This window comes from Urocampus carinirostris, chromosome 16, assembly GCF_059441175.1.
Source record: "Urocampus carinirostris isolate Australia breed hairy pipefish chromosome 16, RoL_Ucar_1.0, whole genome shotgun sequence".
Lineage (NCBI taxonomy): Eukaryota > Metazoa > Chordata > Actinopteri > Syngnathiformes > Syngnathidae > Urocampus > Urocampus carinirostris.
The window spans coordinates 6,044,815-6,071,130 of record NC_142364.1 but is presented as its reverse complement, the minus strand read 5'-3'; the positions used below and the strand labels follow the sequence as shown (position 1 = coordinate 6,071,130).

General features: G+C 42.5%; 1 protein-coding gene and 2 pseudogenes across 2 annotated transcripts in view; 1 reads left to right on the top strand and 2 right to left on the bottom strand.

Annotated features, from left to right (window-relative positions):
• Positions 1-26,316, bottom strand: part of LOC148350070 (mediator of RNA polymerase II transcription subunit 13-like) — a 205,030-nt gene that overhangs the window by 33,113 nt on the left and 145,601 nt on the right. For both annotated transcript variants that reach the window (XM_088319745.1, XM_088319746.1), the window contains exons 5-11: positions 16,130-16,275; positions 11,468-11,656; positions 11,208-11,372; positions 9,266-9,422; positions 9,090-9,194; positions 4,663-5,301; positions 232-439 (exon numbers count right to left, since the gene is read on the bottom strand). In XM_088319745.1, the coding sequence (XP_088175871.1) occupies positions 232-439; positions 4,663-5,301; positions 9,090-9,194; positions 9,266-9,422; positions 11,208-11,372; positions 11,468-11,656; positions 16,130-16,275 (1,609 nt within the window). The remainder of the gene's footprint in view (positions 1-231; positions 440-4,662; positions 5,302-9,089; positions 9,195-9,265; positions 9,423-11,207; positions 11,373-11,467; positions 11,657-16,129; positions 16,276-26,316) is intronic.
• Positions 1,392-1,511, top strand: LOC148350072 (U2 spliceosomal RNA; annotated as a pseudogene).
• LOC148350071 (U2 spliceosomal RNA) lies at positions 12,214-12,387 on the bottom strand (annotated as a pseudogene).

Below are 26,316 nucleotides of genomic sequence, written 5' to 3'. Positions count from 1 at the left end.
ATCCCAAGACGAGCGCTCTACCTCCTGAGCTACTGCCGCCCCGAGTCATCATTTTATTCATATTTAGTTTATTTTGTCTTTGATTAGCATATTTGGTATTGGAGTCATCCAAAAGTAATTGAAAGTAATCCAGTTAAAGTAACTCTACCCAACCCTGGTTGAGGCCCATTGCTTTATTGGACATGAAACAATCGAACTGCCATCAACGGGCTTTCTGTGTTTTTCCCTTACCTTGGCTCTCTTGCTGGATTCCCGCCCTTGGCTCTTTAATCTCTTGGAAGAGGAGAAGGTGTACTCCATGTCGCCTTCTTTGAATTCGTAAGGATCTTCGCCTGGTTCTCGCAGCGTCTCCGCACCCGGCTGCTGGAGAAGCGTTTGGACGTGCTCCCGGGTTTGCTCGTCTGAGATTTTCAACCGTTTGTGTGTCTGCGTGTAAAGTCTGTGAAGAGATGAGAAAACACACGCAAATATCTGCAATTAGGTGTGTTTATTTTTGCAGATGATACATTATTGGAGTACGGCACAGTTGTGGGAGTGAAGACAGACAACTTGAAAAAAGAAGGAAAAATAAGACAATATTGGTACAAGGGTTCAAATACATAACACACAGTATGTGACTTTAAATGCTTTACAATCAAGATAACGTGTTTCTGCAATAATTAAGACTACCGTTATCAGAAAATCAAAAGAATGATATACACCAGGGGTGTCAAACTCAATTACCGGAAATTCCGGACTATAAGCCGCTACTTTTCCCCCTATTTTTCAACCCTGCGGCTTATTCAGTGATGTGGTCAATTTATGTAATTTTTCGAACGGCCGCCAGCGGCGCTCGAGTGTTGCTACCATTAACTGCCCTGTCAAAGCTATATTATTATTATTAAAGCTTTGAAAACTCTCTCGGTGTACCGGCTTTCTTTGTAAATATGTGTAACCCATGTATAATATGTATTTGCAACTGTATATTTTTGTAATGTATTTATTTGTATTTATTTTAGACACTTATTCTGATATGTTTTGCACGGGTGAATGAAAAAGGAGGGGCGGAACAAACGCAGGGTGCCGAGTTTAAGTGGGGACCGCTAAAGGTGAGGGACAGACAAGGAAAGAAGAGGGGGTAAAAAGTTGGTTAAAGAGTTGCGTGAGTAAATGTGTTTATCTGATATATTGTTCCCACTCTTACCCTTGGAAATGTACACTTTTTTCCTTGGATTACTTTCAACGGGACCCGGACTCTGCAGGTCTGCATCAAACCTTAAGTACCGGTATCATTTTCCATTCATTTTGCCGGCTGTGATTTTTGGACTGTGGACTTTAATGAAGGACATTATGCTAGGTCCTTAGCTTGGCCTTGTTGTTTTTGGACTGTGGCTTTGATGCTATGTCAGTCCTTAGCTTGGCCTTTGCCATGATCTTTGATTTTTGCAATCCGGAGATGGAATAAGAGCTTGCTCTGTCCACTCCACGCATCGGCCCGGTATTGCAGTACCTCCGGGAACGGTGCATTCGCAATGATCGCAGCGAGGCTTTAGGGCTAGGACCTTAGCTTGGCCTTTTGGCTGAGAGTAAGTGTCCCGGCTCCTAGGCTTTGTAGCGTATTATGAACTGACCAATAACGGATAATGGATAATGAATAACGAAGATAGAACAATAACCCTTAAAAAAAACCCACATTTAGTTTCAATCGCGGGACTTCAAGTCGGGTTTGGGTTAATTTTGTGTTTGTGTTACATGTTTAAATGTGGGCGCATGCGGCTTATATACAGGTGCGGCTTGTGTATGTACAAAATCGGTTTTCCTCTTAAAATGTGGTGGGTGCGGCTTATAATCAGGTGCGCTCTATAGTCCGGAATTTACGTTATACAGAGGGGCAGAACTCAAACCACACCTTTGGTCGCGGGCCGAACAGGATAAATATTTATTGAATACACTTTCCTTTTTTAAAAACAAATTAAAAAATATGAATTTAAAACAGTCAGAAATATTATTCCAGAATGAACAAACTTAAACATTAAATGAATTAAAAATTGTTGCTCTCCATAAAAATATCTCCTGTCAAAACTATAAAAATAAAAATATGGAAAAACGGAAAACATAAATAAAATGTGTGCTTTTCACTTTGGGAATTTGCTTTCGTGAAAAACATCTTCATATTCTTCTTGAACTCTTCAACTTTCTGTATCTTTTCTCTGGATTCAAGGTTTTTCAGTTTACTCTGAAGTTTTGTCTTGTAGTGCCGTTTTACATTGATTCCTTAATTACGGCCACAAAATCTCCACAAATAGGACACACGGGTTTTACCGGCAATGTCAGTTACCATAATTTTCTCGGCCATTGTGGTTTTTAGTATTCGAGTATAATTTGAATGTTATCAGGGTTTCATAGACCGGGGCCATTATAGTAGATGAATTTAAAAGGATTTCACGGATATAATTGTACGCCGGGCCGGATGTGGCCCGCGGGCCGTGAGCTTGACACCGGTGATATAGACCCTTTTATAGCCTATGTTACGGTCGAAGCTGGAGGGAAAACAATACTCTGGTCAAAAGACTAAGGCTAAAAAAAAGCTGTCTTTGCTGATGTTATCATCATGTTTTCCTAGCAGACAGTCCAAAGAAAGAAGACAGTTGTAGTTAAATACATTAAAGTGAAAAGATTGGACCGAGGCACTCATCAAAAGTGCTCGGGTTTGCAGCAACACAGTCCATATCAGGTAAGAAGAATTAAACGTTGTTGCTCTCGAGTCCCTATGACTTATTATATTGATAAAGTATCATGTTATTTTCTTAGCTTCAGCTAACAGTTAGCATGTAGCCTAAATGGCATCGATAGATGCTAAAAAAAAGTGATACCGTAAAATCCGGACCGTAGAGCGCACCTCATTATAAGCCGCACCCACCACTTTTTAAGTGATTTGCCACTTTTGCACTTACACAAGCCGCACCTCTGCACAAGCCGCGTGCACACGCATTATAACTTGTGACACAATCACAAGTTTAACCCAGACCAGGCTGTAAGTTCCACGATTGGAACTAGAAAAATTATAGACAATCTTGGAACCACAATCGGCATCATGAATGGAAAATGATACCCGTAATTAACGTATGATGCAGACTTGTAAGGTCCGGGTCCCGTTGAAAGTAATCTAAGGAAACAAAATGTATATTTCCAAAGGTAAGGGTGGGAAAAATATATATCCACTATTGTCCGCTGCGACAACAGACAGATCTACCGGTAACTCAGCTTTACCCCACTTCCAATCAGCCCGCGTTTACTCCCTTCTTTTTGATTCGCTCGTAGAACACATAACAGAATAAATCTCTAAAATAAATACATTACAGAAATATACAGTTGCAAATACATATTATACATGGTTACACATATTTACGAAGAAAGACGGTACACCGAGAGAGTTTTCAAAGCTTTAATAATAATAATAATAATAATATAACTTTTATCCCAAACCGTGCCTTTGAAAGGTACCAACACGCTGGTAGGATCACGCTCGCAATGCATCAAACGTGTCTGTCAAAAGAAAGCATCCCGTAATTGTGACCGTTGATCTTCCTCAACTTCCTCCTCATAACTATCGCCATCAAGGGCGTCTTCCTCATTATCGGAACATACCTTTCCTTTACAGACAATGTATGCATAAACCTAGAGGTTGCAGTCTTTCTTGGCGCACATGTTCTACTGGTCTTAATCTTATCTTTTATACTCCAGCGCCGCTGGTGGCCGTTAGAAAAATTACATAAATTCGCCGCTTCACTGAAAAAGCCGCAGGGCTGAACATTTGGGAAAAAAGTAGCGGCTTATAGTCCGGAATTTACGGTAATTGAATAATTAGATGTGTGAAAAGAATGTCTCGGATTGTGTGCCCAACATTTGTTTGAAACGCGTGCTTGTTACAAAGCTAGCATTTGTATTTAGGCCACATGCTAACAGTTAGCTGAAGCGGAGAAAAATAACAAGATATTTTGCAGATATAATAAATAATATGGAGTCGATAGCAACTACAATAAACGTTTCATTTCTTTTAGCTAAAATGAAATGTCTGCTGCAGACCTGAGCATTTTCGATGAGTGCCTCGGTCCAATCTTTTCACTTTAATGCATTCAACCCCAACTCTTTTCTTTTCTTTAACCAGCGCGGTGTCTTTTTTCCACAATTGTTCAAACTGACAAAGGAAAAAGTGAGTCTTTTTAGTAAAGTAAAGCTAAAATGAAACGTCTGCTTCAGACCTGAGCATTTTTAATGAGTGCCTCGGTCCAATCTTTTCACTTTAATGCATTCAACCACAACTCTTTTCTTTTCTTTAACCAGCGCGGTGTCTTTTTTCCACAATTGTTCAAACTGGCAAAGAAAAAGTGAGTCTTTTTAGTAAAGTAAAGCTAAAATGAAATGTCTGTTGCAGACCTGAGCATTTCTGATGAGTGCCTCGGTCCAATCTTTTCACTTTAATGCATTCAACCACCAAGAAAAAAACAACACAAAGAAAAATTGAGTTAATCGTTTTTAGTAAAGCAGGGATGATATTATGATAGCATTAATTGTTAAATACCCTCTATTTTTTTTACACTTGTGAAGACTGACTGTCTCAGGCGAGCGTACCACAACCATTTCCAAGTCCAGAATCTACTATCGACGTGATATCTCTCCTACCTTTTCAACGCATCTCCATCCATAACTGCCTCCATCCTCCCTTCCTCTAAATGATCAGCCGAGATTTCCGGAGGTCTGAAATCCATCCTATCGGCACTGGGCGTCCGGAAGCCCCTCCACCAGCCGACGCCGTTCTCCCTTTGCTTGAGCATGGTCCCGTACACGGCCGTCTCGCTGGTCATCGCCCCCATGGCCCCCGACGCCTCCTGAAAAACCTGAAGATCCGCCGGGCCCTCCGTCACCTCCGGGTCTTGCGCCCGAGGGTGAGGGCTGAGCGTGGGAGGGAGCGGAGACATGGGGGACAGAAGAAGCGACTCTGGAGCTTTCCTGCCGTTGGAGAAGGCTTTGGGATACTTGCATCCAGGAAGTGGCTCCAAGGGGGTCTCCAGTGCCACCAGACCACTGAGCTGCTGGCCCCCGGGTGAGTCCGGCTCCAGTGAGGCCTCCTGGGTGAAGGATAACCGGTGATGGAAGGGGATCAAGGCCGGTCTTTTGGATTGTTTATCGGCTTTTTCCGTCTTGTCGCTGGCTTTGTGTTTGGGTACGGAGGACGTGTGCGAAGATGAGGCCGAGGACGGATTGGAACCCATCTGAGGGTTGGAGATGTTGGTGGTGGTTGGTGGCTTCTGCTGCTTGAGCCTGGAATACAAAACAGGGCAATTCCCTTATTCCTTCTTTCAAACTGAGAGCTATATTTGGTTACGAATTTGCGCAAAGGTCAATCGTGGACAATTCATCACATCCACTACACAGCATCATCTCCAAACAGAAGAGCAGCTTCAGCGACAGACTGCTGTCACAGTCTTGTTCCAGAGATCATTTCTTCCTCATGCCATGAGGCTATTTAACTCCAACCGGGGGAGTAAAAGCCCACATTAAACCCCAACCCCACATTTGCATACTACCCTATTTTTATTACAGTGAGTATTTTCAGTAGCACTATTTAAATACTCTATGTCAGGGGGTGTCAAACTCATTTTAATTCGGGGGCCACACAATAGAACAAACATTCTGTCTGGGGCCGGACTAGTAGATTAAAGAGAAAGAAAAAGAGAGACAAGAAATAAGACAAAGAGGGAGGGAAGAGGAGAGAGGGCGGGACGAAAAAAGAAAAAGAGAGAGAGGGAGGGAGAAGGAGAAATAAAGGAGATAAAAAGTTGTGAGAGAGGGGGAAAGAAAGGGAGAGGAAGAAAGAAAACCAAAGAGAAAAAAAAAGACAGAAGGAGAGAAAAGAGAAAAGAAAGCACGAAGGGTAGGAAGAGAGAAAGAGAAAAGGAAAAAAGGATGTTAGAGCAAAAGAAGTTAAAAAGATACAGAGAGAGAAAGAGACAAAGAGCAACAAAGGAAGAGAAAAAGAGACACAGAGAGTGAAAGACAGAGACAGAGAGTGGGAGAAAAGGGGTGGAAAAGAAAGAGAGAGAGAGAGAGAGAGAGAGAGAGAGAAAGAAATACAAGTACAGTGTCTTTGTCCGAGGCACCTGGCTTTGGCAACATCAAGTTGACCTATTTCAACCTGCCGCTTGTTTTTCTCTTGCGCTTCTCTGAGTGTTGTCTCGCGGGCCAGATTCAGGGCACCCATGTTGATATGCAATACTAAAACAGCATATTATCATGTTATTACTATACATTATATTAGTACCAGGGTAATTATCAAAAATGGGGTTAAATAGACTCAGTTAACCACTAAAAAAATAAGTTTACTGGAAAAATCACAATAATTATGCACTGGGAAGTTATTTTCAGAACAGGTCTGCAGGCACCTCAGCTTGAGCTGGAGAACCCTGCCATTATACGGTATTCCCTCGCCATATCGTGGTTCAACTTTCCAGTTCTTAGTGCATTAAGAATTTCTGAAAACCTACTTTGAGCAATTAGTGCATCACTTGACTAGCGCTATTACATTCCAACCAATCAGAGATCTGCCTTTTATTTCTTAACTATCATTGGAGCAATAATGTTACCGATGCAATCGAGGGAACAAGTATGAGCGATGTCATAACGAAAATAGACTTTTCCGTATTTATATTTTGACATCAGTTAAAGCACAGGTGTCAAACAGGCGGCCCGCGGGCCAGATCAGGCCTGCTAAGGGATTGGATCCGGCCCGCGAGACAACACACAGAGAAGCGCAAGAGAAAAACAAGCTGCAGGTTGAAATATGTCAACTTGATGTTGCCAAAGCCAGGTGCCTCTCTGTATTGATCTATCTCTCTCTCTCTTTCTTTTCCACTCCTTTTCTCCCATTCTCTGTCTCTGTCTCTTTCACTCTCTGTGTCTCTTTCTCTTCCTTTGTTGCTCTTTGTCTCTTTCTCTCTCCGTGTCTTTTTAACTTCTTTTGCTCTAACTTCCTTTTTTCCTTTTCTCTCTTTTCTCTTTCTCTCTTCCGACCCTTTGCGCTTTCTTTTCTCGTTTCTCTCCTTCTGTCTTTCTATTTCTCTTTGGATTTCTTTCTTTCTTTCTCTCTCTTTCTCTCTCTCTCTTTTCCACCCCTTTTCTCCCACTCTCTGGCTCTGGCTCTTTCACTCTCTGTGTCTCTCTTTTTCTCTTCCATTGTTGCTGTTTGTCTCTTTCTCTCTCTGTGTCTTTGGACCTCTTTTGCTCTAACTTCCTTTTTTCTCTTTTCTCTTTCTCTCTTCCCTTCCTCTCCCTTTGCGCTTTCTTCTCTCTTTTCTCTTCTTCTGTCTTTCTATTTCTCGTTGGATTTCTTTCTTCCTCTCCCTTTCTTTTCCCCCCCTCTCACGACTTTTTATTTTTTGTTTCTCACGCTCTCCCTCTTTTTCTTTCTTTGTCCCACCCTCTCTCCTTTTCACAACCCTCTTTCTCTTATTTCTTTATCTCTCTTTTTCTTTCTCTTTAATCTACTAGTCCGGCCCCCGACAGAATGTTTGTTCTATTGTGTGGCCCCCCGAGTTAAAATGAGTTTGACACCCCTGAGTTAAAGGATCATTTTATTCATTTTACTAATCAACATCAACAAAGTACCGCGCTTGTTTGCTGTTGCTTCAAAAGTGGGCTGAAATGCTGCATCCCATGTATTTCCAAGTTTGTGCTTGTATGGGGCTTAGCGAAAGCAGGGACTTACACTATATATGAATAGATACAACTGTAGCCTTTACGCCGCTGTGGTAGAAAATAAAATGGAAAATTTCCCAGAAAAATCAACCAAAACATAGAAGTTCTTTGTGCATCATGTGAACTAGAAGTTCTACAGTTCTTTCTACCATTCTTTTGGAATATTGCCACATTTTACTCACCAAAAATCAATTTTATTTGCGCAAAAGAATCCATTCCAGTTTCTTTACTCCATAAGATATTACTCTGTCAACCGATTGTCCCAAGCTTATGCTGAGAGTCAGTTTAAACTAGAATTAAGGCTGAAAAAGTCAGTTTGACAGAAGCAGAGAACACGGCGAGTTTTTCCTTCATGTTTCCATTCCGATACTTCCATTACCGCCCCTTAGCCAATCACACTTTGTGAAAATGTCATCGTGTTCTTACGCCTTCTAGAAGGCGCTGCTTTGCTAACTTGAAATCTGGCTGAACCAACGTTGTTTTTAACAATGATCAGGGTTGGGTAGGGTTACTTTAACTGGATTACTTTCAATGACTTTTGGATGACTCCAATACCAAATATGCTAATAGAAGACAAAACAAACTAAATATCAATAAAATGACTGAAAAGGAATCCTATTTTTTACTAGAGTTTGACCGATTATTGGCACCGATATTTGGGATTTGATGGATATCAGTCTCAGCATTTGTATTCATTTGCCGATTCAATATATTTAAAACTGGCTAGTTTACAAGGTTGGGTAGGGTTACTTTAACTTGATTACTTTCATTTACTTTTGGATTACTCCAATACCAAATATGCTAATAAAAGACAAAAAGTAAAGAGGAATAAAATGACTGAATGGAACGGCAAAAATAATGTTGGCAAGCTGTTTGGATTGATTTTCATTTTGTTTCTGTCGCATTTTATGTTGCCGGAGATCAAAGAGATCAAAGCCAGGAGAGAAAGCTTACCACGTGTTGTGAGTCATCATTTTATTGATATTTATTCTTTTGTCTTTTATTAGCATATTTGGTATTGGAGTAATCCAAAAGTAATTGAAAGTAATCCAGTTAAAGTAACCCTACCCAACCCTGACAATGATGTTTTGCTTCGAAGCCTGGAGAACTGATTGTGAAAGTCACTTGGCAGAGATCTGACCCAGGCAAAAATAAATGGCTGAAATGTGATTGGTTATATGCTTAAAGATGAAACAGGAGCCTGGACGCAAGGGAAACCACTGATATGGATACTGTATATAATCCCTTACTTAGTGAGGTTAACCGCGAAAATCGAGAACATACTGCAGTTCTTCCAAAGAAACTAAGTTACGCTAATGCAGTCAGTGAACAGCTTGAGAGTGACTCCAATGTACCTGGAGCAGCTGCACGACGCCCGTGCTGCGACGTCATTGAAGTCCCAGGTGGCGACTCGGTGAGGCACTTCTTCCTTGGGCGGCACGTCGGTCAGCTGCTTCAGCCTGCAAGGAGGGAAATTATTTACTCGAGGCAGGTCCACAGCAGGGAAGTGCAGAGGTCTGACGGCACTTACGTGTGCTGAGGCTGGCTGAGGTAGCACTCCCGCCAGGCCTGATGGACCACCTGACATGTCAGCTTCTTCCCAGAATGCTTTGGGCTCAGACTGCTGACACCCAGACTGCTGTCTGGCGTCGGGACGCTGGAGGCTGACGTCACAAAGCCACTGTCCGCTGGAAAAAGGATGAAAACATTCAATTTACTGGATGGGTTTCGGACATCAGCCTGGCAACCACGTGACAGAGGTCCGCGCCAGACACCCCGACAAGCCAGTTTTTGGACATCAGCGTGACGACCCCGCCATTAACCTCCGTTGTTAGTCCAGCCCTGCCCGCCGCCCCGATTTCCTGACGTCAGCTGGGCAACCCCGTGACGGAGCTCCACGCCTGACTTACGCCGTTGACCCCGCCCTGCCCACTGCCCCGAGTTCCAGACCTCACCTGGGCAACCCCGTGACGGAGCTCTGCGCCTGACTTTCGCCATTAACTTCCGCCGTTAGTCCTGCCCTGCCTGCCACCCAGACTTCCTGACGTTAGCTTGGCAACCCCGTGATGGAGCGCCGCGCCTGACTTCCGCCGTTGACCCCGCCGCCCCGAGTTCCAGACCTCACCTGGGCAACCCCATTACTGAGCTCTGCGCCTGACTTCCGCACCTGACTTCCGCGCCTGACTCCCGCCACTAACCCTGCCCTGCCCGCCGCCCAGAGCTCCGGACGTCACTTAGGCAACCCCGTGACGGAGCTCTGCACCTGACTTCTGCGCCTGACTTCCACAGTTAACCCTTTCCTGCCGTCCGCCCAGAGTTACGGACGTCACCTGGGCAACCCCGTGACGGAGCTCTGCACCTGACTTCTGCCGTTAACCCTGCCCTCCGCCCAGAGTTCCGGGCGTCACCTGGGCATCCTCGTGACGAAGCTCTACGTTTGACTTCCGCGCCTGTCTTCTGCTGTTAACCCCGCCGTGCTTGCCTCCCCGAGTTCCGGACATTAGCTAGGCAACCCTGTGGCGGAGCTCCACGCCCAACTGTTGTTGCTACCCAGCTGCCGCCGCAACTGGTTTGGGCGTCAGCTGGGCAACGCCTTCCACTCATTCCCTAGTACAGCCTGAACCCCAGTTATAAGGGTTAAACCTACACTATACTCCGACGATGAGTGAGTAAGGGACTGACTGTATGTAAAGCTCCAACGTAATGCTGTATTTTCGGAAACGTGTGAATATAGATTTTCCAACTGACATATTGCATTCATCTGTCAGAGATTGATGAAGTCTGAGAAAGTAAAAAGTCATTTTACGACAATATTTGGTACTTTCATTAGTTTACGTAATAAACTGTTATTAGCTCTATCACGCAGAGAAGACAGGGCAAAATCAAGACGGTTGAGAGTTAAATTTAAGGCCTAATTTTGCAGCCATCAAATGTAAGACTTTTTCCAGTTTTTAAGACCGAGCGGCAATGTTCCCTGTAATTTTCCTTACGGGTCTGAGCGTTCACACAAAGTCGGGGAGCAGCGCTTGAAACAACAGTGAGCAACGGCAATCCCAAGTGTGGCAACTAAATCGATATCAAACATGTCCAAAACTTGACATGAAGTTATATTTTGCTGAGTTTCCGGCAATGCAAAATGATTGTTCTCTTTTGAATGAATTGACTCATGTACAATTGCAAAGGTTGTACGGCCTACAAACGTCGTTTGTTTTTACAACAATTCTTTCAAAAGATTTCCAATTATTTTTTTGCCTGGCATCTTTTGTCGCATAATACTAACATTTTCTGGGGCTTATTTAGTCGGTTGCACGAACGGATTAAAACGATTTACATTATTTTTAATGGGGAAAATGATTTCGGTGATAAAAAAAAAAACAGTTTTCGAACAGGGTTCTGGAACGGATTATGGTCGAGAACCCAGGTTCCACTGTAGCAGCAAACACAGAGAAGATGAATTAGTGTCTCGTGATTACCCGAGCAGGGCTGCTCCGGCGATGTCGGCGGCGTGAGCGGCACGCTGCAGTGGTTCTGCTCCCTAGCTAGGCCCAAAGCCGCAGGAGCAGGTGGAGGCGGCTCGGCCGGCAGCTGACCCTGGCCAATCAGCACTAAGGCAGCTGGGTAGGTCATCCTCACGCCACCTGAACACAGCACAAAAACAGGAATTAATGAGCCGGCGGCTTTGCAAACAAACCCTGGTCCAAAGCGATCCGAGCGAGGAGAAATGGCCACATACCCACGATGACTTCCACCGCCACGTGAGCGTTGAGATCGTCGGCGAGCTCCTCGGTCTCCTCGTCTTTCCGACGTAGGACCGTTGGGTAAAAGTAGCTCCACTCCTCCATCAGTTTACGGGTTGCCGGGTCGCTCATTTTGTAGGCCTGACCGGTCAGAGTACCGCTCAGACCGTAGGGGCTTAAGATGACTGCAAAACACAAATTGAGGATGCTTAACATCACGATATTGTTGAGCTGCAGCAGGCGTCACCGACAAGGGTGCTTGTGAGACCCAGGTAGCCCCTTGAGAACACCTAAGTACAAATGTGTGTACCGTAAATTCCGAACTATAAGCCGCTACTTTTTTCCCTAACTTTCAACCCTGCGGCTTATTCAGTGATGCGGCCAATTTATGTCATTTTTCTAACGGCCGCCAGCGGCGCTCGAGTGTTGCTACCATTATATGCCCTGTCACAGGCACCGTTTGGGATGAAAGTTATATCATTATTGTTAAAGCTTTGAAAACTCTTGGTGTACCGTCTTTCTGTGTAACCCATGTATAATATGTATTTGCAACTGTGTATTTTTGTAATGTATTTACGAGTTTAAGTGGGGGGGGGGTTTTAAGGGTTATTGTTCTATCTTCGTTATTCATTATCCATTATCGGTCAGTTCATTAAACGCTACAAAGCCTAGGAGCCGGGACACTTACTCTCAGCCAAAAGGCTAAGCTAAGGTCCTAGCCCTAAAGCCTTGTTGCGATCATTGCGAATGCACTGTTCCCGGAGGTACTGCAATACCGGGCCGATGCATGGAGTGGACAGAGCAAGCTCTTATTCCATCTCCGGAATGCAAAAATCAAAAGGCCAAGATGGCCAAGCTAAGAACTTAGTATCAGGCCAAGTTAAGGACATAGCATCAAAGCCAAAGGCAAAGCTAAGGACTTAGCGTCAAAGCCTTGATGCCAAGCTATCACGACACAGTTTGTGGGGGGTTTGGGGTTTTTAAGGGTTATTTATCTATCTTCGTTATTCATTATTCATTATCCGCTATCGGTCAGTTCATAATACGCTACAAAGCCTAGGAGCCGGGACACTTACTCTCAGCCAAAAGGCCAAGCTAAGGTCCTAGCCCGGCCAGAAGTTTCTGGCCGTGTTGTGACAAAAGGCCAAGCTAAGGATCTAGCATGGGACCGCTAAAGGTGAGGGACAGACAAGGAAAGAAGAGGGGATAAAAAGTTGGTTAAAGAAAAAGGAGTTGCGTGAATAAATGTGTCCAGGTGCCCGTTGAAAGTAATCCAAGGAAAAAAAAGTGTATATTTCCAAAAGTAAGGGTGGGGAAAAATATATATATGCACCTTTGTCTGCAGTGTCCACAAACACCCACCTTCACTGGTCCCTACTTCCCATAATCCCCCGCGTCTGTTACGCCCCTTCTTTTTAATTGGTCAATGCAAGACTTATCAGAACAAGTGTCCAAAATAAATACAAATAAATACATAACAAAAATATACAGTTGCAAATACATAGTATACATGGTTACACATATTTACGAAGAAAGACGGTACACCGAGAGAGTTTTCAAAGCTTTAATAATAATAATACAACTTTCATCCCAAACCGTGCCTGTGAAAGGTACCACCACGCTACTCCTAACACGCTCGCAGGATTCTTAGCGTAGCTGTTAAGACAAAGCTCTTACGCAATTATGAAATTTCAAACCAAAAAACAATGAAATCAGAGAGATCAAACAAGAACTAAAAGCTTTGGCGGAAATAAAGAGCAAAGGCAGAATGTCACACTTTCACTTTACCTCCAAAAACCTTGTTAGAATATGATATGGTGAAATTGTGAATGTGTTCAATTGCTGTTAAAAGTGTCAATAAAATTGTTCAAACCAATTAATCGCAGCAAGGCTTTGAGGCTAGGTCCTTAGCTTGGCCTTTTGGCTGAGAGTAATAGTCCCGGCTCCTAGGCTCTGTAGCGTAATCTGAACTGAACGATAACTGATAATGGATAATGATTAAAGAAGATAGAACAATAACCTTAAAAAATCTCCCCCCCTCACGGCAGGCCGCCCTCGTCATTATTCAGATTCAGATCTACTTTATTGTCATTCTAGTACACGTGTATACAGAACGAAATGTCGATACATCTGACCCGCACAGTTTCCTTGAATGTACAGATATAAATAAAATGTTGTATTGAGTTGGAGTATTGAGTACTAATAATATACTAAATAATTATGGCTATGTATAGTATTTTACAGTAGTGCAAATAGTGCAAGAGGAGCAGCTAACCAGATGTGCAAAATGGGCAGTCAGGTAACAAGTCAGGTAAACAGTAACAATAACACTGTAACAATAACGCTGTAAGTACAATAGTGCAGAGAAACAGATGTGCAAGGAGTGGCTAGCTATAAAGAACTGCCAGTAGTGCAAAAAGTCAAACGAAACCAACAGATGTACAGATTAGCAGCAGTTTAGATTTACTATGTATTTGATTGACCGTTTAACAGTCTAATGGCCAGGGGGACAAGACTATTGTGGAACCTGGTGGTCCTGCACCGCACACTGCAGTACCTCTTCCCAGAGGCTAGCAGAGTGAACAGTCCATGATGGGGGTGAGAGGGGTCCCCGATAATGTTCTTAGCTTGGGATAGGCAGCGCTTCTGGCCAATGTCCTGAATGGAGGGGAGAGAAGTCCCGATGATTTTCTCTGCTGTCCTCGTCACCCTCCTCACACTGCCCTAGTCGGTAGCGCTGCAGCCTCCACACCACACAGAGATACAGCTGGTCAGGATACTCTCTATGGTGCCCCTGTAGAATGTGATGAGGGAGGGTGGGGGCAGGTGGGCTCTCCTCATCCTCCGCAGGAAGTACAGGCGCTGCTGTGCCCTCTTAACCAGTGATGCAGTGTTCACGGACCAGGTGAGTTTGTTTGTGATGTGCACCCCTAGGAACTTGATGCTTATTGGTGTCTTCCTCACAATTGAAACTAACCTCTATTCTCTGTCATACTGACAAATCGATCATAATTCAGGAGGATGCAGTATACCTCAGCGCACAATTCCACCGGTCTAGATTTAACCTTTTGAACTCGAGTGCCGCTGGTGTTCGTTAGAAAAATTACTTAAATAAGCCGCTTGACTGAATAGGCCACAGGGGTGAACATTTGGGAAAAAAAGTAGCGGCTTATAGTCCGGAATTCACTGTACATTTGCTCTTTGAATACACTCTTCATTGTCATTATCATTACCATAATTACTTCCATCCCCTTTTTTTAACATCATCATCATTGCCGTCTCCATACATTTTCAGCATCTACATGTTTTCACAACGCAGGGGAAATTAAACCTCTCGAATGTTAACTTTTCAATGTTTTCTCTTTTCTTTCAAATATAAAAAGCATGAAAATATTAAGCAGACCTGTTTATATTTCTTAATTTAATAAGTGGTCTATAGAGTCAGACTGCCGAGAAAGATGGCAAGTATTTCAAGCATGCAGTGTTCATTTTACCAGTGAAAAGTAATGGGTCCCGGGGACTCGCATGCTCAAAAATCGATGGGTCCCAACAGAGATCGATGGGTCCCCAAAATTTGGGGTTATCGAGGGTGAAATTGTAAATCGGCGACAAATAAATAATACAAATCTATATATTCATTCAGTTTTAATCATCACAGTTAATTGGTAATACAAAGCAGTTATCACTTCAGATTTTTCAGTTCACAATATTGTATACTATACAAAATGATATTGCTGAAATATTTATATATTTATGCAGTTTTAATCATCACAGTTAATTGGTAATACGAAGCAGTTATCACTTCAAATTTTTCAGTTCACATATTCTTCATGGTTTGCTGTCCCGCCATAGTTGTAAAGCCTTCTCAAGGTCCAATCCATTATCATACTCCTCATAGCGTAACCAGGAATATAATTGAGTCCATTTTGGCAGAAAAGTCCTTTTCTTGCTAGTATTCTTTTGTTTTGTTTCTTTCGTCGAATCGTTCGCTTCAACACACGTGTTTTCCTTGCCTTCGCGGTCTTCTGAAGAATTTCTCCGCCATTTTTTCGTGCCGGAATTATTGCCGTTGTTATTAATTTCTACATTATGTTTCGACTTATTATTGACACTGAAGAAATTACCAATTTTGTGTTGATTTTCACTATCCCTCGACGACAAGCACCACAACAATGACGTCATCTCGAAGCAACGAGATCTCGTTGGCCGAGATCGGCGTGCAGACGAAAACTCGAACCGCGAGACCAAAACAACAATGGGGGATCTGCCTGACGAAAAGTTTGGAGTGCGGTAATCGGGTAATAATGTCAATTTTGTGTCAAAAAGGTTGCGTCCCAGGGACGCACGTTGATTTGAGACTATGCGTCCCCAACATCTAGGACGCACGGACGCGGGCAAACGAGAACACTGAAGTTTTCCCGAATGTTAACTTTTCCACCATTTCTCTTTGATTGAAAAAAAAAAAAAAAACATGAAAATGAGGGGTCAAGCAGACTATAATAAGTAGTCTATCGAGTCCATTGTCGAGAAACATGGCAAGTATTTCAGTCACGTCACCCAAAATTCAAGCACTTTTAAAACCGTGTAAACACAATGTTAAAGCTCAAGCATTCTCAAGGATTTCCAGCACACATACGAACCCATTTTGGGTTGATTACCTTGTAGTGGCGCCATAGAGGCACGCGCCAGGCGGATGTGATGCTCCGTGATGTGGTAGGCGGGCTGGTGCTGTGCAATCTCCACGCTGGTGCACACATTACTCTCGCCGTGCAGGAAAAAGGAGAAGGAGCACGAGAGGTGCTCGCTGGAGGAGGCACAACAGACTCAGTGTGAGCATTATATCAATAATTCATCAATCTGTCCATTATTCGATAAATCAGCTTTTTTTTTCATCCTCTATTCAAATATTGAACCTTCTGACAAAAAATAGTGCACAAAACAACAGGATATTTTATGATAAGTGAGGGGTCAGGAACCTTTTCGGTGTGGAGTGCCAATTTTAAATTTCCAACTTTTTAATCCAACAGAGCTGTCATTTTACACCGAATATACAACATGGATAGACATTGAAACAGTATAACTGATCAATTTATCTTCCATTATTCTTGTTCATCAATAAACTAAAAAATGACTTTGAGCAACATGTGGAAAGGCCAGTAGACATCCGTAACTTCAACCATTCTTCATCAACAAAGAACTACAATCAAAATCAAGTGATATGGACAGCTACCATACCATTCATCAATAAAATCTTATTTCTAGAAACTATCAAAGCTTGAAATACACACACACCCTTAATATATTCGCCATCATAAACGGTTTTCCGTGCTTTGCCATGCAGTGAGCAATGTGAGAGCTTGCTTCAGTGGTGGCGTTTGTAGCAGTGACAAATGTTTTCAGGGTCTGTGTTTGTTTGCCGTATCTGGACACAGCACGTTTTAATGTCTCCGCCTTTCCAGACTGGTCCTTGAATTCATGTTCATGTTTTGTCTCGTAATTACGCTTAACATAGCAAGGTACAACGCTCTCGAGGCGTAATGCACAAACAGCATGGTCATTTTTTGCACAAAGCCTCAGTCATCTGATCTCAACTATTCTTCATCAACAATGAACTACAATCAAAATCAAAGTCCGCACCCCACCTTGATTTAATGTGGCTCTTAATTCGCTTGATGACGAAATGATTTCCCAACAATGTTCCCTGTAATTTTCCAGGGGTCTGAGCGTTCACACAAATTCGGTGAGCAGCGCTTGAAACAACATTGAGCAACGGCAATCCCAAGAGTGGCAACTAAATCATTATCAAACATGTCCAAAACTTGACATCAAGTTACATGTTGCTGAGTTTCCGGCAATGCAAAATTATTTTTTCTCTTTTGAATGAATTGACTCATGTACGATTGCAAAGGTTGTACGGCCTACAAACGTCGTTTGTTCTTACAATTCTTTCACAAGATATCCATTTCTTTTTTTTTCCTGATATATTTTGTCGCATAATATTAACATTTTGGGGGGCTTATTTCGACAGTTGTAAGATACAGAACTGTACTTAATCACATTTTTAAGTGGAAGTACAATGTTGGCAACAAGATTTACTCGATATAATTGGAAATTATTTGAATGCAACACAAACTTTTTCTTCTTTTTTCTGTGTTTTTTTTCTACTTTTTAAAAAATTCCTTAAAAAAAATCTAATTGTGTTTATTTTATCCGAGCTGTTACTTTTTTCTTTTTGTTCTCTATTTACTTTTTTCCTACATTTCTTTCTTTTCTTTTTTTTTTCTGGCTTTTTTCTAAATTTTTCCTTCTTTTTTCTCTTCCTTTTGTTTCTTTTTTTCAGCTTTTCACTACTTTTTCATTTTGGTATTTTTTTCTTTTTTGTTCTATCCCCCTTCCTTTAAGTCATTTTGTGCATAATTTTACATAATATTTGGTCATGTTGGGATAAAAGAAGCAAAAACAACCCGAAGAGCCGTTTAGGACATGAAAGAGCCGGTTCCTTTAGTGAGCCGAGCCGAAGAAGCCGGTTCCCCGACAAACTCTACTAACTTTACTCAACTTCGCTCTCCTTCGTCTCGACTTCAAAATACCGCATTTAGGACACAACGTCGGGGAAACCCGTATATTTTGACCTTCATGCACTGTAACTTTGACTTAAGTCGCTTCTTAATTAGTAATTTTGAGCCCTCATTTTTGTGCGCTGGCTCGATTTTCTTGTGCGCCGAGAATGTGCGAGCAGTGCTCAATTGCGCACGCGAGCAGCTTAGAGGGAACACTGTTTGCCAACCCTTTATTAATAACCAATTTAATTCAATGTTATCAGTTAATTGTTGCAGCCCTAAATCCGAAAAAAAATCTTACCCTGCAACCTTTCATTCTTAAAAAATATCCAGATTTCGAAGGAATTCAGCCCGGGTATCTAATTGCAAGTATGAATCCTCATTTGTTTAATGACAGATCGTCGGCGCGGCATGTTTATCTCTTTATGACGCCGCCTCGGACCCTCCATCTTGTATGCTTATTTATTTTTAATCGCAAGCGAGTCATCATTTGGGTCTTATTGCAATCTGCATAGCGGAGGGTGGTCCGCGCCCCGTTAACCGCCGCCCGGGCTTTCCGTGATGTATATTTTTAATTTATAAAGCTCCTTGTAAGCGCGGTTATATACATCAAGATGACAATAAAGTCAGCAGGTAGCCCCGTGTAATATCTTCTTTGCCCCCCAAGGCACCGGACCACCGTCGCAGCAGTAGTGGGTCATCAAATTCAAACCCCCCCTTTAAAAATATCAAATAAAATAATATATAAAAAAGAAGCCAGTTTTGACTGTAACAGGCCCAGTCGTTAAAGGTGCGTCATAAAACGGCCTCCAGATGGCGCTGAGTGCACCCAAAGGGCAAACTAGTAGCGCAATTAGAGGTAAGATCGGGCTTGAACTATCCAGCAGACAAGCCCGAACTGTCAGGACAAGAACAGGAGGAGGACCCAGATGCGTAAAGTTTCTCACATAAGCTTTATTTTACGGGAATGCGCGTTAACACAAATGCCAGTGATTCGGCGATCGCTAAGCAGAGGAAGTAAAGCAGAATTCGGGCGTAGAACAGGAAGCCAGAGGCAGACGAGATCGATACCAGTTACATGAGCAGATGCCGGACAGATGGGGTCAAAACCGGACAGGATGGGACAGACAGTATGGTTGTATCAGATACAGGAGACTGGAGTTCGATATCAAACAGGACGAGATAGACGGCAACGAGATCCAGCAATGGAGATTGTAGCAAGGTATCAGACAGGGAGAGACAGACGGGATCGATACCAGACACTGGAGACCGATATCAAACAGGACGAGATAGACGGGATCGATACCAGACACTGGAGACTGGAGTTCGATATCAAACAGGACGAGATAGACGGGGACGATACCCGATACCGGCGATTGTAGCAAGGTATCAGACATGGCGAGACAGACGGGATCGATACCAGACACTGGAGACCGATATCAAACATGACGAGATAGACAGGGTCGATACCAGACACTAGAGACTGGAGTTCGATATCAAACAGGACGAGATAGACGGGGACGATACCCGATACCGGAGAACGAGCAAGGTATCAGACAGGGCGAGACAGACAACATCGATACCAGACACTGGAGACTGATATCAAACAGCACAAGATAGACAGGATCGATACCAGACACTGGAGACTGGACACTGATACTAAATAGGACGAGATAGACGGGGACGAGACCCGATACTAGAGATTGTAGCAAGGTATCAGACAGGGTGAAACAGACGGCATCGATACCAGACACTGGAGACTGGAGTTCGATATCAAACAGGACGAGATAGACGGGGGCGATACCCGATACCGGAGATTGTAGCAAGGTATCAGACATGGCGAGACAGACGGCATCGATACCAGACACTGGAGTCTGATATCAAACAGAACAAGATAGACAGGATCGATACCAGACACTGGAGACTGGACACTGATATTAAACAGAACGAGATAGACGGGAACGATACCCGATACTGGAGATTGTAGCAAGGTATCAGACAGGGCGAGACAGACGGGATCAATACCAGACACTGGAGACTGGAGTCCGATATCAAACAGGACGAGATAGACAGGATTGATACCAGACACAGGAGACTGGAGTCCGATATCAAACAGGACAAGATAGACGGGAACGATACCCGATACTGGAGATTGTAGCAAGGTATCAGACAGGAAGAGACAGACGGGATCGATACCAAATACTGGAGACTGGAGTTAGATATCAAACAGGACGAGATAGATGGGATCGATACCGGACAGGATGCACAAGCAGGATACCGGACAGAGTCAAAACACATGTCTTGCGGGTGAAGACGTTCGTTGACGGACTGACAAAGGGTGAGTGAGAGCACTGAGCTTAAATAGGAGGGAAGCCAATCAGTCAACGAGCTGCAGCTGGCGCAAAACGGGCGGGGCCAATTGGGGGCAATGGGCAACCGTGACACGAACCAACTTGACTAATTAACTTGATTTGAGAGACCGGGCCTGAAGCTGCAAATATTTGAAATCACTACTTACTGAATAATTTGGTGCATAATGTTTTATTATTATTAATAACATATCAGTAAAAAAAAAAAAAATCTAAGGAGGGGTTTGGGAGCCGGCTTTCAGTGAGCCGAGCCAAAAGAGCCGTTTTTCCAAATAGAGCTGTCCTTTTGAATGCGACCGGTAGGGGGCGGTGACGCTTCACACGACAATGCAATAATGACAAGCCACCACAGCAGTGTCATGACCAGAACGGAGACAGGACCCACTTGCGTACGTTTCTCTTAGTTTTATTGGGAAGAAGGGAAAGGAGCGCACACACAATCCGGAGATATCTGGTCGCCGGGAGCAGGTTGCTCAGACGAGGAAGTGGTATTTCCGTGGCGAGCGAGGGCAGTGTCGAGAGCGGAAAAACAGGTCAGTAGCCGGGACAGGTGAGCAAAAATCGTGGTCGAGATCAGAAAATGAAATGAAATGAAATGATCTGCATTTATATAGCGCTTTTAGAGTCAAGACTTCCCAAAGCGCTTTACAGCGTGCTTCACATTTCCCAATAGCGGCCGTGCAGCCATGTAAGGCGCTAACCTGCTTATTGGGGGCATTAGGGGTTCAGTGTCTTACCCAAGGACACTTCGACATGTAACACGGAGGAGCCGGGATTCGAACTACAATCTCGTGATCCCAAGACGAGCGCCCTACCCCCTGAGCTACTGGGTTGGAGCCGGGAAACAGACGGGAGCCAGAACAGGAGTGAGTCAGGGCTGAAAGGCTTGCCTAGTGTGAACTGAGGTTTGCAGACGGACTGACGACAGGAGACAGGGGTGGGTTTGAATAGGAACAGGGAGCCAATCAGAGTCCGAGGCAGTTGGCGAAAAGGAGCGGGCACAGGTGCATTGATCAGTAATCATGACAAGCAGGGGTGTCGGCGTCATTTTTAGACATTTTCTTTAAGTTGTCCTCCCTTATTGCATGGTCAATAGAGTCAGACTGCCAAGAAACATGGCAACGGCAACAATCTCAAGCATTTTCAAGCACTTCCCCCAAAATTCATGACAATTTTCTTGACCTTGAAAACACAACAATAAAATCCAAGCGTTTTCAATGTTTTTAAGCAAAACACACGACACTTCCCATGAATTTGATCCCAGGAAAAAGAATTTGAGGCCATTTATTGTGCAGTCACACGTTCACGCGTGTCCTTTAGCAAAGGGCATTTTCCTGCATGGTAAGCGGGTGCGTGCCGACACACAGCACTTCTGGCATCCTCTGGGAATTTGTGCCAGTGCGTGCGTGTAAATGATAATAAACATGGTGTGGAAACCAAATGAAGAGTGATGGTCACAGCTGGAGACGGGAAAGGAGCTTTGGAATAAAACAGAGTTCGTAACAGTGTTCCCTCTAAGCTGCACTGCTTGCACATTCTCAGCGCACAAGAAAATCTAGCCGGCGCACAAAAATCAGGGCTCAAAATTACTAATTAAGAAGCGACTTAAGTCAAGGTTACAGTGCATGAAGGTAAAAATACCTTGACATTGTGTTCTAAATGCGGTATTTGGAAGTCGAGTCGAAGTAGAACGAAGTTGAGTAAAGTCAGTAGTTTTTCGAGAACCGGCTTTTTCGGCTCGGCTCACTAAAAGGAACCGGCTCTTTTGGGTCCTAAACGACTCTTCAGGTTGTTTTTGCTTCTTTCATCCCAACATGACCAAATATGATGTAAAACGATGCACAAAATGACTTAAAGGAAGGGGGGAATAGAACAAAAAAGAAAAAAAATACCAAAATGAAAAAGTAGTGAAAAGCTGAGAAAAAAAGAAAGAAAAGGAAGAGAAAAAAGAAGGATACATTTTAGAAAAAAGCCAGAAAAAACAAATGAAAGAAATGTTGGAAAAAAGAAATAGAGAACAAAGAGAAAAAAGTAACAGCTTGGAAAAAATGAACACAATGAAGGAATTTTTAAAAAAGTAGAAAGAAAAACACGGAAAAAAGAAGAAAAAGTTTGTGTTGCATTCAAATAATTTCCAATAATATCAAGTGAATCTTGTTGCCAACATTTTACTTCCACTAAAAAATGTAATTAAGTACAGTTCTGTATCGTGCAACCGACTCAATAAGCCCCCAAAAATGTTAATATTATGCGACAAAATATATCAGGAAATAAAAAGAAACGGATATTTTGTGAAAGAATCGTAAGAACAAACGACGTTTGTAGGCCGTACAACCTTTGCAATAGTACATGAGTCAATTCATTCAAAAGAGAAAAATCATTTTGCATTGCCGGAAACTCAGCAAAATGTCACTTGATGTCAAGTTATGGACATGTTTGATAGTGACCTAGTTGCCACACTTGGGATTTTGGTTGCTCACTGTTGTTTCAAGCGTTGCTCACCGACTTTGTGTGAACTCTCAGACCCGGGGAAATTTACAGGCAACATTGGTTCGTACACCCTATTCAAGGCTAAATTTAAGCAATGTTTAAGGACTTTCAAAGACAACTTTCCAATGTCTCAAGTACCATAAAAGCAAGCCTCCTTGACCTTTTTCCAGCTGAGAGCTTCTTTTTGCTACTTATTAGTGCAAAGCCCCCCCCCCCAGTTGGATAAACAATTCTTTAACAATAACCTTTGTTGTTACTGTGTTATTACCAGTAACAACAAAGTTAAGTATCGGAAGTAGAAAGAGATGAAAAGGACAGAAATAAAGAAAAAGAGAGGAAGTCAAGTCCAGTCATTTTTATTTGTATAGCCCTTAATCACAAAGAGTCTCATGGATCTGCAGAGACCACAGATTATTGCAAACCACAGACTATTATGACACCATCCCCTGATCTAAAACCTACACGAGGACAAGGAAAAACTCAAAAACCTCAACATGAGGAAAATGAAGAAACCTTGAGAAGGGACCGCACATGAGGTCATCCCCCTTTCAGGATGACCATGCTGCAATGAATGTAGCAATAACAAATAATACACAGATATTGTCAACAAGAAATATAGGTTATTCAGAAAGAGTAATAAAAATAAAGAGAATAAAGAAAAATGAGATAAAGACAGAGGGAATGTGAAAGAGAGGGGGAGAGCACAAGAAGGGAATAAGAGAGAAAATGAAAGAGAAAGAGAGGGAGTGACAGAAGGAGAGATAAAGAAAGAAATACAAAGAAAAGGAAGAAAAAAGATATAAAATGAAAGGGAGGAATAACGGAAGAAAGAAAAAAAAGAGAAAAAGAAAGAAATATAGAGAAAGAGGAAGATAAGAGAAAGTAAGAAAGAAAAGAATGATGGGAGACAAAGCAGAGGGAGGGAGAGAGAAAACATCTGCAGTGGTGGGAAAATTAAGCAAATGCGCAGGACGAAGCGTGAAGCTGCAAGGCCAAAAAAAAAGAAAGAGAGGGAGTGACAGAAGGAGAGATAAAGAAAGAAATACAAAGAAAAGGAAGACAAAATATATCAAATGAAAGGGAGGGATAACAGAAGAAAAAGAAAAAAGAGAAAGATAGGAAAAGAAAGAAATATAGAGAAAGAGAGGAAGATAAGAGAAAGTAAGAAAGAAAAGAATGAAGGAAAATAAATCATTTTACGAGAAAATCCCAATGACCCAGCCCTGGTGAGCTATTTTGAGAACAGGTCTGCAGATTCAAACACTTCCCCCAAAACTCCAGCAGTTTTCAAACCTTGAAAACACGACATCAAAAGTCAAGATTTCAAGGTTTTCAAGCACCCGTCCACCCCTGAATAAAAAGTGGGAGACAAAGTAGAAGGAGGGAGAGAAAAAACATCTCCAGTGGTGGGAAAATTAAGCAAATGCGCAGGATGAAGCGTGAAGCTGCAAGGCAAAAAAAAAAGAAGAAGAAAAAAACATACAGTTTGAAATATAGAGTGAGAGCAAAGCCAGCCTGAAAGAAAGTGCTGTCAGTGAATAATTCAGTGACACACACACTCACTCGGATGCAAGTGCCTCGCACATATCAATGAAATCAGATTTTCAGCAACAGAGCGTAACGTTCTGCTAAAAGGATTCAAGCCATGTCAAGCAGAGTCTCTGGCAAAAGATTTCAGAAGCTATCATTGAACGATATGGTTATTCTACTGGTCGGGAGGGTGTACAACCAAACTATATATCCATTTTTTAAACAGAGTGAAACTTTCTGCTAAATGGATTTAAGCAAGTCAAGCAGATTCTAGGTCAAAAGATTTTGTACGCTTTCATTGAAAGATACGCTAATGTTTATGGTCGGGAGGGTGTACAACCAAACTGTATCAATGAAATCAGACTTTTAGAGATAGAGCGTAACTTTCTGCTAAAATGGTTCAAGCCATGTCAAGCAGATTCAACGTCAAAGGTTTTAGACGCTTTCATCGAGAGATCTGCTGATATTTATGGTCGGGAGGGTGTACAACCAAACGATGTATCTATGAAATCAGATTTTTAGAAACACAGCGTAACTTTCTGCTAGAAGAGTTCAAGCCATGTCAAGCAGATTCAACGTCAAAGGTTTTAGACGCTTTCATCGAGAGATCCGCGAATATTTATGGTCGGGAGGGTGTAGAACCAGACGATGTCTCAATAAATCAGATTTTCAGAAACAGAGCAAAACTTTCTGCTAAAAGGATTCAAGCCATGTCAAGCAGAGTCTCTGTCAAAAGATTTCAGAAGCTATCATTGAACGATATGGTTATTCTACTGGTCGGGAGGGTGTACAACCAAACTATATATCCATTTTTTAAACAGAGTGAAACTTTCTGCTAAATGGATTTAAGCAAGTCAAGCAGATTCTAGGTCAAAAGATTTTGTACGCTTTCATTGAAAGATACGCTAATGTTTATGGTCGGGAGGGTGTACAACCAAACTGTATCAATGAAATCAGACTTTTAGAGACAGAGCGTAACTTTCTGCTAAAATGGTTCAAGCCATGTCAAGCAGATTCAACGTGAAAAGATTTTAGACGCTTTCATTGAGAGATCCGATAATGTTTATGGTCGGGAGGGTGTACAACCAAACTGTATCAATGAAATCAGACTTTTAGAGATAGAGCGTAACTTTCTGCTAAAATGGTTCAAGCCATGTCAAGCAGATTCTAGGTCAAAAGATTTTGTACGCTTTCATTGAAAGATACGCTAATGTTTATGGTCGGGAGGGTGTACAACCAAACTGTATCAATGAAATCAGATTTTTAGAGACAGAGCGTAACTTTCTGCTAAAATGGTTCAAGCCATGTCAAGCAGATTCAACGTCAAAGGTTTTAGACGCTTTCATCAAGAGATCCGCGAATATTTATGGTTGGGAGGGTGTAGAACCAGACGATGTCTCAATAAATCAGATTTTCAGAAACAGAGCAAAACTTTCTGCTAAAAAGATTCAAGCCATGTCAAGCAGAGTCTCTGTCAAAAGATTTCAGAAGCTATCATTGAACGATATGGTTATTCTACTGGTCGGGAGGGTGTACAACCAAACTATATATCCATTTTTTAAACAGAGTGAAACTTTCTGCTAAATGGATTTAAGCAAGTCAAGCAGATTCTAGGTCAAAAGATTTTGTACGCTTTCATTGAAAGATACGCTTATTTTTATGGTCGGGAGGGTGTACAACCAAACTGTATCAATGAAATCAGATTTTTAGAGACAGAGTGTAACTTTCTGCTAAAATGGTTCAAGCCATGTCAAGCAGATTCAACGTGAAAAGATTTTAGACGCTTTCATTGAGAGATCCGATAATGTTTATGGTTGGGAGGGTGTACAACCAAACTACAGGTATGTCTCAATGAAATCAGATTTTTAGAAACAGAACCAAATTGTCCCTAGGTGT